General features: G+C 37.7%; 1 protein-coding gene across 2 annotated transcripts in view; it reads right to left on the bottom strand.

Annotated features, from left to right (window-relative positions):
* Positions 1-2,859: 2,859 nt before the first annotated feature.
* Positions 2,860-16,895, bottom strand: part of LOC306858401 (carboxypeptidase M-like) — a 40,323-nt gene continuing 26,287 nt past the window's right edge. For both annotated transcript variants that reach the window (XM_079398930.1, XM_079398931.1), the window contains 5 exons: positions 8,997-9,184; positions 7,941-8,111; positions 7,581-7,733; positions 5,673-5,821; positions 2,860-3,657 (listed from right to left, as the gene is read on the bottom strand). In XM_079398930.1, coding sequence (XP_079255056.1) covers positions 3,412-3,657; positions 5,673-5,821; positions 7,581-7,733; positions 7,941-8,111; positions 8,997-9,184 — 907 coding nt within the window. In that variant the 3' untranslated portion in view covers positions 2,860-3,411. The remainder of the gene's footprint in view (positions 3,658-5,672; positions 5,822-7,580; positions 7,734-7,940; positions 8,112-8,996; positions 9,185-16,895) is intronic.

The following is a 16,895-nucleotide window of genomic DNA, read 5'->3' as shown; positions in this document are numbered from 1 at the left end:
GAGTGACTCTTGATGGACCAGCACCACATCCTCTTGTACCATTGTTTGAAGAATTTATCTTCCAGAATAGCAGTAAGTTTTAGGAGCTCATTTTTAGTCAATCTCTGCAAGACAGACTTTTCAGGGTAGGAGATGGACTAAAAATGAACTCCCAAAACTTACTGCGACATGGAGCTAAGGAGAAAATGGAGAACTTGAAAAATAAGAAAAACTGCTTAGTGGAACGCGTTTACAGTTTAAAAGCAAATAGAAAGTCCTATTTTTTTTATTTCTTTTCTTTATATTTATTTGCACATGTACAATGTTTAAAATGTTCATGACATATTAAAAAAAAAAATAGAGAAATTTTGAGCACCTGCATTCCTCTAGGTCAAAGATGAAAAAATGGGATTTACAAAATAATTTTGACTTGAGTTGTTTATTAATGAGTAACGTCTCTATTGAGAGAACATGCTAATTTTTAATGTTAACAGGTTTAAATTGTTATTACAACATTTAACCACTTTTTATTCATTTTAAAATTATGAAATTCTTTCAAATTTAAATCTTTTACAAGAACTACAGCAAAAAACAGTTTTGTTTTTTGTAGTTTGCTGTTTTTCTAAAAAATATTTTAGAAATTGTACTTGAATATTACCAGTATTAACTTCAATGGATTTCATTAAATTCTTCGAACACGACTACTCAAAATGGTCAAAATTTATGAAACCTACACATTCAAAACATTATTACTCTGAAATTTTTAATGTAAATGTTAAGTGTAAGTAAAATGTTTAGTACTGTAAGGTCTTTCATGACACTACATTCGCTGGCGTGTGAATTTGATAGGTGCTTGATATAAAATAAATGGTGCTTAAAAAGTCCTTGAAAGTCCTTGAATCTGGTGTTCATGAAAGAGTGGGAACCCTGTGCATAATAATATACATTTTTAAAATGTATTAATTCTTCAATGTTATATTTATTTGTTAATTTTGATGACTGCTTATAAGACTGTAAATTATGCACTTAACCAATTAATTGAAGAGCACTGATTTGATGCAGAAATCAGTACTAGTGTTGTATATTTCTCACTGTTGTCTGGTGTGTGTTTTTATGAGTGCACAGATGGAAGACCTTGGGGCTGAATTCAGACGGTGACATCTTGAAAATGAGAGAATTCCGGTTCAGAACGAATGAGGTAAATCCAAACAAGCGTCAGTAGCACAGTCATATGAACAATGCAGTAAAATCAGGGTTAGAATAAAAAAAATGTCTGGTATAATAATAAATATAGAGTGGCTTTCAGAAGCCTTTGGATTTGGTACTGGAGAGGGGTGTCTCAAAGTCTGCCCGAGGTCCTTCCTGTAACATGTCATTCTCAGGATATTGTGCTGTATGCGTTGAACTTGGTACTGATATAAGTAATAAAAGTAGCATTTCTGAATGAAGGCCAAACGGGTTAAAGTTGTGACATGAGCACAAATAGCTGAAAAAAGAGATGTAGCATGCAATTTGCAATTGAATAACTTAGCTGGGTTGTTTTTCTTGTTTGAAGCTGACTTCGAATATTGTCTTGTCTTGCAGTGTTAAGCGACTAAGTGCAGCTAAGTTTAATTAAGTGCATATTTCTCTTGGCACTAGAATAACCTTTTAAGGGCAAAACAATGGATTTTGAAGGCGCAATGGTATTTATCGGCAACCTGCCACCCCACCAGTTGTGAGTTGTAACGACCTTGTTTCTGTTAAAAAAAAAAAAGGTTTAATTAAAAGTAAACTGTTAAAGTCAAAACCGCATTAGTGTGACTGGCACTGTATCCTGATTAAGTCCCAGAAGTGTGTAATTCTGTGTGAAGAGAAAATAGTTAACGTATTTTAATAAACATCATTTACTTTTTCTTAGCAAACTTGGATTTTGTATCGCGTTAGAGATTGAGTTTTGGAAGTATATCTTCAGATGTGCACAATCATTTAACAAATGTTCACCTTTTGTTTGAAGTGGAACAGGAACGCTTTTTAGGGTGGAGGCCAAGTTGTTTAAAATATCTGTGTTAAGAGTAAGTATAACATGGAGGAAAAAAAATGTGAGCTTAAAAAAAGAGCTGTCCGCTGCCATCCTGAATAGCAAAAAAAACTGATGTTAGACTGAAGTCATTTGCAGTGATTAGTATTGTTGAAATGATTGACTGGAGGTTATCAAGAAGGCTTGAACAATTTAGATGCAATTCCATAAAAATCATGTTGCTGTTTGAATCAGCTTTTGCATTAGATAAGTAAAAGTTTGTCTAAATGTGTGGTGTAATTTGGCTTACAGTGCTACTTTTTTGTTCGACTTAATTTTCAGTGTTATGTTTTTGGAAAGTTTGATTTAAAAGAAATGTTAATTGAGTGTAAAGTATCTGTGATGTTTCGCTTTGGTCACTGAGAAAGAAAAGAGTGTTCAGTAATGAGCGTCTATTTGAATGTGCACATGTAAACACAAGTCACATGGTAAATATTTCAGTTATCAATGAGGGTCATACCGCTTCTCAGTTCAGTATAACACAATTGTATTGATTTGAAGTTTGTGGTAACCTTCAGGGTAGCTGGTGGGAGCAGTGTAGCGCAAACAGCAGTGTCATTCTCATAACATCTATGGTGATCATGTTGTGGCAGCCTCCATTACTTTTTGTGCAAATCAGCTGAAAAGGTGTCATCCTGAAAACCCTTAAGCATTTTTCCAAACCGTATTACTGCAGTGGCTCTAATAGCAGTGTAATGAAGTTGAAGAGATGAGTAATTTAATGTGGTAATATTGGCCTTGCATAGAAAACAAGGCCACATAACAGCTCAAAGTATGCACACAGCACGTGACTTGTGAAAAATGAGACAGCAGATCCTGCGTTTGACATGTTTATTGAAGGCACTGTCAGTCTTTAACATGAGACTGCGTGAGGTAGATAGAGCACTGGGTTTCATTTGGCTTTATTTTCCCATTACACAGCTGCAAAGAGACTCTGTCAATGTAGAAAAGGTAATGAGCTTTCTCAGTATCTGCAAATATTGAAACGCTAACTCCAACGAAAACAGTCAAGATGAAACTTTGTCCAACAATGACATTTAGTATTTTTGTTCATATACACAGCCTTCAATTTGTATACTCTTCATTCAGCAGTATAATCCACTATTGAAACCCATATTTCAATTATAAAACATTGTCAAACAAGGCTAGTTTGAAACTAAATGTGAAGTGGTTGATGTTTTTAGGCAAGGATTTGTAACTTGGCACTAAAAAGTGTAAAACAGCAGGTTGTGGATATTCTTGACATGCTCCATGTGTGGTGACAGTTGTGATAATTGTAGATATGTTGTTACGATTTCATACAAAAGGTAGGAAAAAATGTGCAATAAAAGCAAAAATGAGTTTGTCCTTAATGTTTAAGAGTCTTTGCTCCCTCAGGACAGCAGCAGTCTTTGGAGGAGGAATAAGGTAAGTGTAGTGAAAACACTGGGCAGCAGGGTGGCACTGTTGCTCTCCTGGATTACCAGATCTGAGGTGGTGCAGGACTGGGGTAGTTGTGTTGCCGTTGAGCTGTAGTCACTGTTTTGCAGGAGGAAGTTACGTGTGAGCGCAGAGAATGTGTCTGGACCATATGGCACTAGAACTGTCTGGGTGAGGGTCTTGTGTCCTGGGTATGTGACCTGGAGATAGGAAGAAACATTGACTAAAAGCTTCAGTTACATCTATGTCTGTATTAGAAACGTTTAAGTTGTATATGGGCACATTTCTATATTGTTTCAAAATGCAGTTTGCTAGCTATAGTTTCTTTGTACAATGTGGAGTGCAGTTTAATTACAAGCATGCTCAGTTAGGTGTTTGAGACATGAAAATTTGTAGTTTTAAATTAAAGTCCCTCCCACCCACTTGCTCAAGACAAAACTAAATGCAGAAAGACCCACAAACAGCTGCAGTAAAGGCTTTTTGTGAATAATAATTTACAAAACTAATGACAATATTATTAGCCACCTTAAGAAATGATCCGTTTCATTAGTTATGGAACAAACCACTATTGCACCATGCTGTTTCTTTCTTCTTTTGTTAGTCTACATGCTTAGTGCATATCGCCACCTAATTGATGGTTGTGTAATCATTTTTTCCCCCCGTTTAATCTTCAATCCTTGAGAATGACTTATATTTTTAGTTTGATGCTAATTATGTATTATGTCATATGTATTTTTATTATAGAAATACAGAAAATGCCAATCCATGTGAGATGGTATATATGCCAATAAAATAACCATATTACCTTATTACTTATATTAGCGCTACGTGTGTGTATATGGCTATATTATATAATGTTGTGCGCTATCTGTCAGGCCCACTGAAGGTTGGTCCGTATGTCACGCGTGCACAGAAGTGAACATAACCTGCTCCAGAGCAGGTTATCTTCAGAGAGCAAGTTACTATGGTTACTTGCCCTAAAAGTAACCTCCGATTTTGGAACCGAAAGCCGAGTTTATCCGCTCGCTTATCCTCAAACTTACCCGCGTGTGTCACATAACCTGCTTTCTGGAATACACCCCAGGACTGAAGTTGCCTATCTCTGCTCTAAGGCTTTAAATTGCACTGTAAGCTGAGTCTTGCAAAACAACTACCAAAATATGTACTTTCATCATGGCAAAGAAAACAAGGTTACACTTGAGAAAAACATTTGTTAATGCTTACAAAGCAGTTTAAATGTCAAGAACTGCCATGAGAAGTACTATCAAAAATATTGAACAGACCCACACAGCAGACAAGCCCGTGCAAGAATGGACTGAGGTTTCCGAACAAGAAAAAAATCCACTTCTGAAGAAGAGACACCTCCAAGCTTCACTGAAGTTTATGAGTTCTAGAAACTTATCCTTTGGTCAGATGAGACAAAACTACAGCTTTTTGGCCATAGAGATGCTGCCTATGCTTGGAGAAAGAAGGGAGATGCGCTCAACCCAAAGAACACTATACTCCCACTGCCACGTTTCACTTTGGAAACAATGTCACGGGGATGTATCGGTGCGTTTCTCATCACTTCTGGTGAAGGAATAATTTTGTCCTGCAGACTTTTTTATTCTTGGTCATAATTTTGTCTATTTGTATTAAACATTCCAAGCTTCTTAAAACTTAGAAATGCTGTATTGCTTTAACACTTAAAGCATATGGGTAAAATTGTATTGATTGCATTACTCAAACTAACATTAACAAACTAATGTCAAAGAATTGCAGAGCATCCTTGTGCAGGTGAAATAACTGATACTGCCAAGACGCTACACCGAAAGAAATCCTGAAAATAATACAATCTGCTTGAGAAACATACATTGACCTTTCTCAGACTACTTTACAATAATGCTTCTATTGCATTATTTATTCATGCCTTACTCTAGATATTTCTTAGGTTCCTTTTAACTGATAATCACTTTTGCCATCTAAACCTCTTATTTGGTCTCAGGGAATGAAGCCTTTGGCCCCAATGAACCGTATTTCCTGGACTGAGGGATGTGAAAACAGCCCACTTACACCGAGGTGCTTAGAGAAGGCATCCAACACTTGTGGTTCATCTAGGCCAAGTACTAATCGCTCTTTTCCTACATATGCAATCGGTTTGTGATACTGTTGTTGAACTTGACTCCTTAACACTTTGAGCAGCTATGAAATTCCCTACAAGGCGGCCTGATCTTACTTTGATGGTGTAGTTTCCGGGCAGCAGCAGTCTGTAGTATTCCCCGTTACGATCCGTCCTGAAGGAACAAAGGTTTCTTCTCCCCTCTACCTCAACTACGGCGTTTTGGACAGGCTTCCCGTATGAGTCCATCACTACTCCTTTCACCCCTGTGAAAAACAAACAAACTAAATACATAAATCTTTCACTTGACTTTTCATAAAAGGTTATTTTCCTCATATTTGGGGTGACCTCTTTAAGCAGCCACCTAATATCACAACATAACGATCAAAGGGAACATATTTTAATCAAATGCAAAATGTGTTTTCTTCCTTTCCTATAATGTTTTACATACCCCTGCATGACTTCCATCCAAGTCCCTGTCTTGCATACGTGTCAAAGACTTTTTAAAAGGTGCACGGCCCATCTTAGAAGCGGTCAACCGCAGCTTGACTGTAAACAATATAGTGATCTCTGTGAAGTATTACGACTCTAGCTGCTCTAGTAAAAAAAAATTTGCCCCCTTGTTTAAAAGGTGTGGTGACGCATATTGGTTTCCTATCCCGCTATTTGTTTGCGGATGGATTATAGAGACTGTTGTCAACACTGGGTATGACGTTTGCCTTTGTCAAGATCAGGGATGGTACGGTATCTGTTTGTGCAATTTAATTGTGACTAACAGGATATAATTATTGTGCCACAATAATCCATCCGCCCTAATCTTTTAATCCGCCTTATTTTGCAATGTGGAAGTAAACTGTTTTCTGTAAATGGACCTGACTTCTGATTCGGTAGCTGCTATAGGGAAATAATGAGAAGAATATCAAAGTGCAGTAAACTATGCACTACAAACCACTGTTTTACAATTAAGACAAAACATTCAAATAATAATGGTAAAAAAAATACAGCTTTGCAGTTTCAAGCAGCATAAAGTGCTGTTTTGTACAGCTAAAAACAACTTGAGGCGAATGACACCAGAAGCATTTTACATGAGGATAATTGAGTGTAGGCTCCAATGATAATCAAGGTGCCATGCGCTTATTTTTTTTTACGTTTGGTCACTCATAGGGCCCTATGATTTATGCAGTACAGACAACACAGATTCTGCAGTGTCAGAGATTTTGGATAATGCATAAATTTTATAATGGATAATTTGGATAATCAAATCAAGAGATAGACTACTGTACTTCATAACAAAACCACTGCTACTTAAATACAAAATCTGCATAGCCATATGTGAATGAGCACCATCTCCTGAGCTGCTCTGAGTTCTCTTCATCAGAATTTTACAATTTCATTTTATACAACTGTCAGCATTTCATGAACACACAGAAACGCAAAGGTTTCTTAATTTCTCTGACATAAGTACAAGTGAAGCGAAGTGTGGCCAAGTATGTTGAGCCATACTCGGAATTTGTGCTCTGCATTTAACCCATCCAAGGTGCACACACACAGTAGTGAACACACACACACACACGCACCGTGAACACACACCCGCAGCAGTTGGGGGTTCGGTGGGTCTCACCTCAGTCATGGTATTGAGGGTAGAAGAGAGCGCTGGTTATTCACTACCCCAACCGACAATTCCTGCCGGACCTGAGACTCAAACCCACGACCTTCGGGTTACAAGTCCAACTTTCTATCCATTAGGCCACGGCTGCCATTGAACATTAGTAAGGTACTTGTTAAATTGAGGTATTTGTTAGGATTAGGGATGTAGAATATGCTCTTGCAGAATTATGTGCTTTATAAGTACTAATAAACAGCCAATGTCAATAACAGTCATGCTAATAAGCAACTACTTAATATAGTGAGGATTAATCCCTATACTAAAGATGGTTAATGTTCTATGCCTTCATTTCTGTGTATATATTGTAAAACTATTATATATAATTAGAAAATATCACAAGTACGCTTTTGTCTGCCTACCTAGGTGTACTTGCTGCATGTAAGCTAGTAGTGCGGGTTTGTTGGCCGCCCATAGGCTGGGAAGCTGCGCCTCTGGAGGATACTTGCAGCAAGAGATTTCCAGTGTGAGCTCTAAACATTGCGCCCACACATAGTTATAGTCTTGCATTCCCCCTAAGAGAACAACACATGAGTATGCAACTGTTAATTGATACAAATAGCAACAAATAATCTGTCTCAAATGGCATTAAATGGATTATATATATACTTTCCAAAATGTAATCATTACAATTACTAAATCACAATATTAGCCATGTTTGCTAATATTGTTTGCTAAACTCTCATGAACAATTATTGAACTGATGCTTACAACCCTTTTACCTGGTAGAGGATACCAGTAATATCCGTTAGTGATGCCGTGGGTGAAGTCCTGCGAGTCGTAACAGCTGTTTCCGTTGTGCATCTCGCTGTGGCTGTAGGAGTAGGTCTTTGCCAGGTGGATAAACACGTCATCGTCGGGGGAGATGCTGAGGCCTCCTTGCAGCTCGCTTCCTGAAACAAAGTCAATCACATTACCGTTTTACGTAGACGGACTCAAAAAAACTCAAACTGTCTTAATGATGAACAGCGATTCTGTTGAAATTTTTTATGCATTTTGTAAATGATAACTTTGTTACTTTTAAAACTGTATATCTGTCTATAAATGACATATTACTACAGACAACCATTTGTCTTGCTTCTCACAATGATGATAATTTTAATAAAAAACAAAACAAAAAAAAAACACATAACACTGGTTTGCCTGCTCCACAGATTGTTTCTGCAAGTTAATTACTATGAAGCTTTTAAAACCTCAAAATACTGATTCATGCCTTCAACCCTGTGAAGCCTAGCATACGAAAGGCACAAATAACATTGTAATAATAAATAATATACATGACGTAACAGTTTATATCAAAAGGTACACAATTTACAAATCAATTTTAAAACAGTTGGCATGTGCTTGCATGTGATAAATTCATATTCCATGCATCAACCTTTTATTAAATCACATACCATACAGATCTTATGCACCAGAGAAACAAGTGCAATCATCTTTAGAATTATGTCTTTCAAATTCTGTTTTTGTGGTAGCTCTATTAATGTACAATTCACAATTTCATAAGCATTGTAATGTTCAAAGCAGATGTCATAAATGCCTCACTACGACCTTACCTTCAGTAATATAAACGGAAAACAAAAGACAGGCGCAGTGCTGAAAAGGGGCAGAGCTACATGAGGTCTATTAGACAACATTAAGCTCAAATTGAAGGGGAAATCAAAATAAAACAAAAAAAACAATTCAAATATGACAGTAAGCTTTATACAGCCAACATTAATCTAACATGAATCTCTAACAATAAAAAAACAAGGAAAATAGCTTCATTAGCAACTGACCTCCATTGCTGTTGTCATAGGGATAGCTGGCCACCACCGCTCCTCCATGGAGATTGGCCGAGAGGACGAAACTTTCCGTCTTTATCCAATCCATCACGGCCCTGACCTCCTTCTCCCTTTCCCGATCTGCATTACTCGCAAACACATCCGGAAAATTGCGATTCAGGTCCACTCCATTCTTATTATACCTGTGGGGGAAATCAGTTACACCATAAAAAATTGTCAGAATTGTGTTTTTCACTAGCATTTCCCCCTTCTCTTAGACCCTCATAATAGGTTCTTTTTTTTTTTTAAATAACTCATCACCCAAAAACACTATTTAGTGATGTTGACTCACCCCATTACATTTATGTTTCCTTCAAACATTTACAAAGAATAACATGATTCTTTTGTGGATTTGAGTAGCACACCTGACTCAGTGCTGCCTGAATCTGTGCTGACACCAAAATCTTAAAGGATGAAGAACATCAAAAAGCTAACTAGCAAACAAACAGGCTAGTGACAGCCATTCACGTTAGCTCGCGCTGACAGGTCTAAATTTGTGCGGGTGGATTAGTGTGTTGGCCGTGATGCTGTCGGGTGGAGCGATCCTTCTTAATCCTGAACGCGGAGCGCCCGCTCTACGCTATACAGAAGTGCTTTCCTCGGGGATTCCTATCTGCTTAGTGTTGCAACACTTTGAAGTGCTTTTAAACGGCCTCTCTTGGTCACAAATGCAGCAGAGCACACTTGCTGAAATATCAATATTGCTATATGAAATAAAACAAATACAAAATAATTTTTTTTTATTTTACTCTAATATGCTGATTTGGTATTCAAACAATTATCAACAAACTGGTTCAATTTTGATGATTTAAGGGTAAATAAAAAGATTCTGAAATATCTTTGGAAAGAAAAAAAAAAATCCAACTAAAATATTACATTGTACTACATAGGGACCATTGTGTTTCACACGAGGTCAGTCTAATGCAACTCAGAAGCCAATGACAAAAACAAACAAACAGGTTTACTTGAGGTTTTGAGGTTCAATAATCAAGTTTCCTTGGGTGGTCGACGTCAAAACCAACCCAGGCACAATAAACAGGATGTGTGCGCGCGCCACATTTCGCTGGCGTTCGAACACAGCTGTTTCTTCCTGCTTTCACAATACAATAAAAAAAAAAAAAGTCTTTAAAAATTGGCCTGTACTCTCATCTTCAATGGCTGTTGAAGTTTAATGGCAGAGATGAGCTTGCTTATGCCAAGTTCTCTTACAAATATTGAAGCTCTTTAGCTTGTTTGAAAGCTTTTTGAAAACTGATTAAGCACCTCATAAATCCACTCAGATTCTATCATGTGTCTGGCTTGGTTTGGACTTGGGTTGTTTTCTTTCGCTGATTGGAGGCCTCATCCAGACACCTGATTCCTCTCTTAAGACCCTTGAATCTAAATCACGGCGGACACTTAAGCTGATCGATGTGGCGTGAAACAGATTTGGTCGTAAAAACGGTTGATTAACAGCTTTCGCCTCTATAAACTATTTGTCTAAAAGAGCTCTTGAGGTTTCCATTAGTGGTGAGCTGTTAGTTTGATGGGGCAGAACGGATCGCTCTGGGCTTCATCTTGTTTGATGGTTTTTCTGCTATTTCTCTTATTCGAGCTTTGGGATTTGTTAGGGTATAGCTGATCCTGGGTCAGCCTAAAAAGACACACTGCTCCATCTCAGATATATAGAGATGGAGACTGGAGGTAAACTTGGTGGGGTTAACGTTCCTTCAACCGCTGTTTATATGTAATGACAGCTTGGAGTTGATTTATCAGGATGACTTCTACATCAGTGCAACTTTACACACACGCAGAGCAAGATTTCTTAGCATGCACACATGCAGCCATAAAATCTTTGTCAGCCTGCACTCAAGGTCTGTCAGCATAATTTGGAGGAGTATCAGGGCTGTCACGGGGCGTCTGGATGTGTGAGAGCCATTAATCTCTGAGTTAAAGTCATTGGTAATAGTGTTTATGTTGTGCTTTGTGGCTGTGGAGTGATCAGTGGAGAATGGAAATATTTCTGGCATGTTTCACTCATCCTTAAAGGAATAGCTTACCAAGAATTCTGTAATTGTTTATTTCAGATCTTCAGTGGAACCAACGAAAGAGCAGAATGGCCAATCGTCTTTTTGCTGTACAATAACAGTGAAGCAAATGGGAACACGGGCTGTCAAATTCCAAATATGACAAAAATACATATCAATAAAATCATCTGTACAACTCATATGGACTTGCAAATAATTTGTTGTTAATATTTACTTGTGTGCATTTAAAAATACAAGTTGGTCATCCAAAAGTTCAAAAATATATAAATACATTCACATAAGACAAATACAAGATAAATTGGTTTAAAAAGACAAAATAATGCTTTAGATTTCCAAGATGATAATTTGTATGCAGCGTGATGAATGTCAATTCTAAAATTCTATTTACTATTATTAGTAAGTTTTGAAATAGTGGAGGACACTGCATATTTTGAGTAGGATTCAGTAAGTAGTAAGCCACTATCCCGTTACAAACAGAGCCAGGTTTTCCCTTATCATTCCGCCCCACCCTTCCCTATCTGCCATTCTTTAAAGCCAGAGATTGACATGTCGCTCTAACAAAAACAATTGTTCAAAGCACTGCAGAGCCACGCTGTTTACACTGTTCGAGAATTTGACCTATAATAATTGTATAAAATTATCCCTGTACATTAAAATGAGGCAGAAACTGTTGCCCTTTAAAGGACATCACTCTCACATCACGTGTGTAAGGTGTGTGTGAAATGTTAAAGATGGAATCAAGATGTAGTGGCCGCGTTCCGCTGCAGACTCTCAAACTCGGCCTGAGGAAAAATTCCTGCAGTCCAGCTGTGCTTTCGGCATCAAATTATAGTACTTTCTCTGAAACCTCAGAAGAGTTTGATTTGCGCCAATGACAAACTGACCATTCGTGTGCGTGTTTGCTTCTTTCCGCAGTGAGAAAGAGAGGAACGCCAGACCAAAACATCTGTGAATCTTTTGATCGCCCTAAACATCTAAAACCTCAAAAGTTGTCTTTTCTTAAATCAGCAGGTCAAATTATTGCCATATTGGACATAAATCTGACAACACAGTGGATTTCATTAGCTACCAAATATAGTCACAGTACAACAGTGTCTGAAAATAGACCGCTTCCCAAATGAATTTATCAGAATGTCCGTTTCCTGTCAATTAGTCCTTTGAGAACAACATTTCCTCTCAATCTAAAGGATGACATGATTTTGCTAATTATGGTCTGTAACTCATCCTTGGCATCTAATGCTGTAGATTGCTTGGATATGTTAGTTCTTTGCAGATATGATTACTGTAGCTGGACATATATAAATATGTCCTTCCTTTCTCCACAAGAAACATTTATATACAAAGTTTTCAACATTGATAAAGAATGGTACTTGGGGGGGCCATTAACATGGCGCTCAGAATGTGTATTTTTGTCTCCTAACTTACAAGTGGTGAGTCATAGCTTCCTTTGAAAAGTATGTATACTGGGCCATTCTGCAGAATTGGTGCAAACTGCTGTCCCACAACCAAAAACACATTTAAAAGCATTTAGTAATTAAATATTACACATTTATTAAGATACTTCAATTATCTATTGAAACCCACAATAATATTTAAAATATTAGTAAGTAAAATATAAAGTTATCATATACAGGAGTCAACATTTGAAGTGGATCAAAACCTTATCAAATTTGTTCTAAAACCTAAAACCAAAATGCATTCTTGTCTTTGGACAACTTCAATTAACTTTTGTGATCCACTTCAAACGGTGACTACTGTATTGGGTACTTTGAATTAGGAGGTGGCTGTCCCAAACCCTAACCCCTAAATTCCAACTTGTGAACATATTGAATTTTTGTATTTTTTTCCATTGTTTTTAAAAGTATTTTTGATTCTTTTTCAAAAGTGAAGTTCAAAACGTATATTTTCTTTGTAAATTATGAAACAAGAAAAAAAAAAAAAAAAAAAAAAAGGAAAAGTCCAGCATTTTTCATGTCCCTACTGAAGACAGATTTTAACCACACCCCTAAATTTATGATCAGGGAATATTCCTGCGTCACCCTCTCTCATAGCTACAATGTGCGAGTAGATAGGTCTCATCATTTTGAATTATTCCATAACATTTAATTTCGGTAGTGGAACACAATCCTCATGTTTGGGGGAAAAACTATTTTAGCACAGTTTTAATAGTGTTACACTGATAACACTTAGTAGTAATAATTGATTATGTTTTAGTAAGAATTAAAATTCTGTAATGTGATATGGTTGCTACCAAAGCATTACAGTCACTACCAAAATTTGCTGTCACTACCAAAACATGACATGTTTTGTCAAAAATAAAAGTATACTGAATTATCAACTAAGATGTTATGATAGTTTTTGGTTCAATGTATATTCAAACTAATTAATCCTTAACTTTGATTGGGTTAATCCGTAGCCTTTTACAAAGAAAATTTGGATTCAAAATACAACAAATATCATATTGGTAAAAATTTAATTATTGATTTACCTCTGAATTTTTTTTAAAATAAAATAGCAATACAAATATTTACAATCTAGATGTAAGCAAAATCTTAAGTCAATATATCCCTTCTAATTAAATTACTGTGTTTCAGTAGTGACAAATTTGGGGGAGAGGACAAATATTCCAAACTTTCCAAAAATAAATTGAGAATTAACTGCACAATTACTAGAAATGTGTACCTTGCATATAAACCTATCTGCATACATATACATTTTTGGGGGAAAAAAATGCTATAAGGCTGTTGGATAAAGATGTTGAGTAAGGCAGTCAAGCTCTGTCAGTGGATGTAAAGAAACTGCACCACCAAAAACTTTGCATAACCTTCCTAAAGATTTGAGCATCAGAATGCATGGCTGAAGTTTATTTTTGTGGCTGAAAGCTCAATAAATGTCAATCCAGCATTGGTTAATACATCTGATCAAATTCAGATAGCTAAAAACAGATGGAAAGGAACTGCATTTCTTGTTTCTTGATCTGGCCAACGTCTTTGGATCAGTTCCTCAGTTCTTTCCTGAGGACAGCTTTTGAGCTTTTTAAAAGTTCCTACAATAATTTCAAACTCCATTACATCCAAGATTTGCAGTTTTTGCATGGCAACCATTGGAAGTAAGCATCATGAGGGTGTGCACCATCTCCCCCTACTATGGTTCATAATCAAGATGGCTTGCAGGAGGGGAACAACTATAGTTTGGTCAGCGGTTATAAGCGATACGAGTTTTTATGGATGATTAAAACACTTATGACAACAGTCCCCTGCACCAAAAGACTTCTAGAAAAGTTTAAATCAAAACATAACATAGGTGAGGATGAAAATCAAGTCCAGTAAATGTAGAAGCATCTCCATTGTTAATGTCACAGATAAAATATTTCATAGTGATGGAATTGCCTGTATGAACTATTTCAGAAAAGCCAGTGAAAGGTTTGGGTAGATGGTATGATGCAAGCTCAAAGAGACTGGGCAGACTGAACAACTACAAAGAGATACCATCACGCACATAAATCATATCAATAAGGCCTTGCTGCCTTTTACAGTTTGGCATACTCCCAAGACTCGTGTGTCCTTGACAGAGTACGAGATTCACCTCAGCAAAGTGGAAGAGCTGGAGAGGGTGATAAGCGCACAAGTCAAACAGTGGCTTGGACTTCCACAGTGCTGTGGGACTGTACGGGAATGGCAAACTGCAACTACCCATTACAAATGTGGTGGAAGAATTCAAATGTACTAAAGCAAGAGTGGTTATGACCCTAACTGACTGAATATTGCCATTGCTATTCGAAGAGCAGCTACTTGGGTGGCAGCAGGAAAAAAGTGGAATCCAATTGAAATCCAGCTCTTCATTTCAGGGATTTGGTCGTTTAAGACCAACAAGGGAGAGCAGGCTTTGGGGTCATCCCAAAATCGAATCAATGGCATAAGGCAACTTCAAGGCAGAAGAGACCGCTCAAGGTGGAGGAGATGAGGAGGCAGGAGGATCAAGAGTGGCACGTTAAAGCCATTTCAGTGGCCAAGGGTCAAGGGACTAACTGGTTGAACCTAGAAAAGAGAAAACTCAGCTGGTGTGATATCTGGGAAATGGAGGGACCTCAGCTGAGCTAATCTAAACTCTCTCATCAGAGCCACCTATCTCCCACCCACACCTCAGAACCTCAGCTGTTGGGAGAAGACACCTCTTGTTTCCTGTGTAAAGCACCTGCATCCCTGAAACACATACGGCCAGGATGAGCTACAAGCTTCACTCAAGGGCGTTATATGTGGCAGCATAATCAAGTTTTAAAACAGCTAGCATCAGTCTTGGAACAGAGGTGAACTACCACAAATGTTTCTCTACAATCATCAGTAGGATTTTCCTAACTCACACCAGTCGGCCAACCTCCAATACCCCACATGACAATAAAAGATGCAAGCAGTCTCGAGCAGTGAAGCATTCTGCTTGAGACTGGAGGAGGAATGTGAAAAAAAAAAAAAAGCCAACAACTGGTGTTTCCCCCAGATATTGTGATTACAAAACTTTAGCCAGCTGTGGTCCTTTGGTCCACAACAGACAAGCTGGCATATTTCGAAGAGCTTACAATACAAGGGAGGATGTAGTGGAGGAAGCATTTCAGAGAAAATTTCTCATGTACAACTTGAAGAATGAAGCAACTGAAGCTGTGCAAAATGGCTGATCATTTCTACCAATATCTGACCTGTTTTGGTACAAAAAACTTGGTAAACTTTATGAACTAATCTTGAGAAACAAAGTCAAATCTGAAACTGCATTTCATGACCTCTTTAACAGAATTCAGAACTGGAATCAAAACGGTTCATTTGCTTGTGCTTCCCATCTGTTCCTCACGTGAAAAGTCATAGGTTGAGCTCTGCTGGATCAAAATAAGAGACAGTGGCAGCGACTGACGGGTTGTGTTGTTTGAGACCGGTGGTACATGCAGGGCTGCCAAACCTCACAGGAAGCTCGTACCGAAAGCCACGGCAATAAGAGCGAACCACAGCACGTAAAAATGCCATCGTAATCATCAATGTGCACAGATGCGTGGCTGCTGTTGTAGCATGCTCGCTCGCTTTCGCTCTTGCTCAATATCCTTCGCTCTGAGCTTACCCACCATATCATCAAATCCAGATTAGATCTGTTTCCAATTGCACCCCATCTGAGCAGGAGCGCTTATGTGGTCTCAGGCTGCAGGAGCGGGATGGTTTGTATTCAAGGATGTGGCTTCTATGCTATTAGATGAGGTCTGGTCTGTCTCCAAAATTTTGGGGCTAACGGAGTTGGACATATGATTGAACTTGTCTCACACGGCCTCCATTGCAAAACATAGTGGGTTGCTTCTCTGTCAACTGCCTATAAAAGGCAGCTACTTTTTAAATGTGCATTCACACTTACAGAGGTTTAATTGTGGCAGGTAGTGTTGCTTTCGTCAACGAAAATTATGACCAAATATCATTGTCAACGAACCTTTATCACGTGACGAAAACGAGATGAGACGCAATGTAAATGCTGGTCATGTGACGATGACGATAATTAAATATATAATGCAATATTGTTGACGAATAAAAACGAGACTAAATGTGGTTTACAAAATAAAAACTATGCTAAAATGTCTCTTCATTTTCGTTGACCAAAACAAGACGAAATGAAATGTTGAGACGAAATAATGTAGTCGCGTTATTATTATTATTATTTTGCAGTATTTCTATTTCCTGTATCTCACTTCTGGGGCTGCATCAGGTTGCACTGCGCAGACGCAGGTGACATCACTGCCTCAAGCCCCACTCGCGGCATTATTTAGAAGACGACAACAGACATGTTAACATGTTTGGTTGGT

This window comes from Barbus barbus (genome assembly GCF_936440315.1).
Source record: "Barbus barbus genome assembly, chromosome: 39".
In the NCBI taxonomy this organism is placed as follows: Eukaryota; Metazoa; Chordata; class Actinopteri; order Cypriniformes; family Cyprinidae; genus Barbus; species Barbus barbus.
This window is presented reverse-complemented; position numbering and strand designations above follow the sequence as displayed.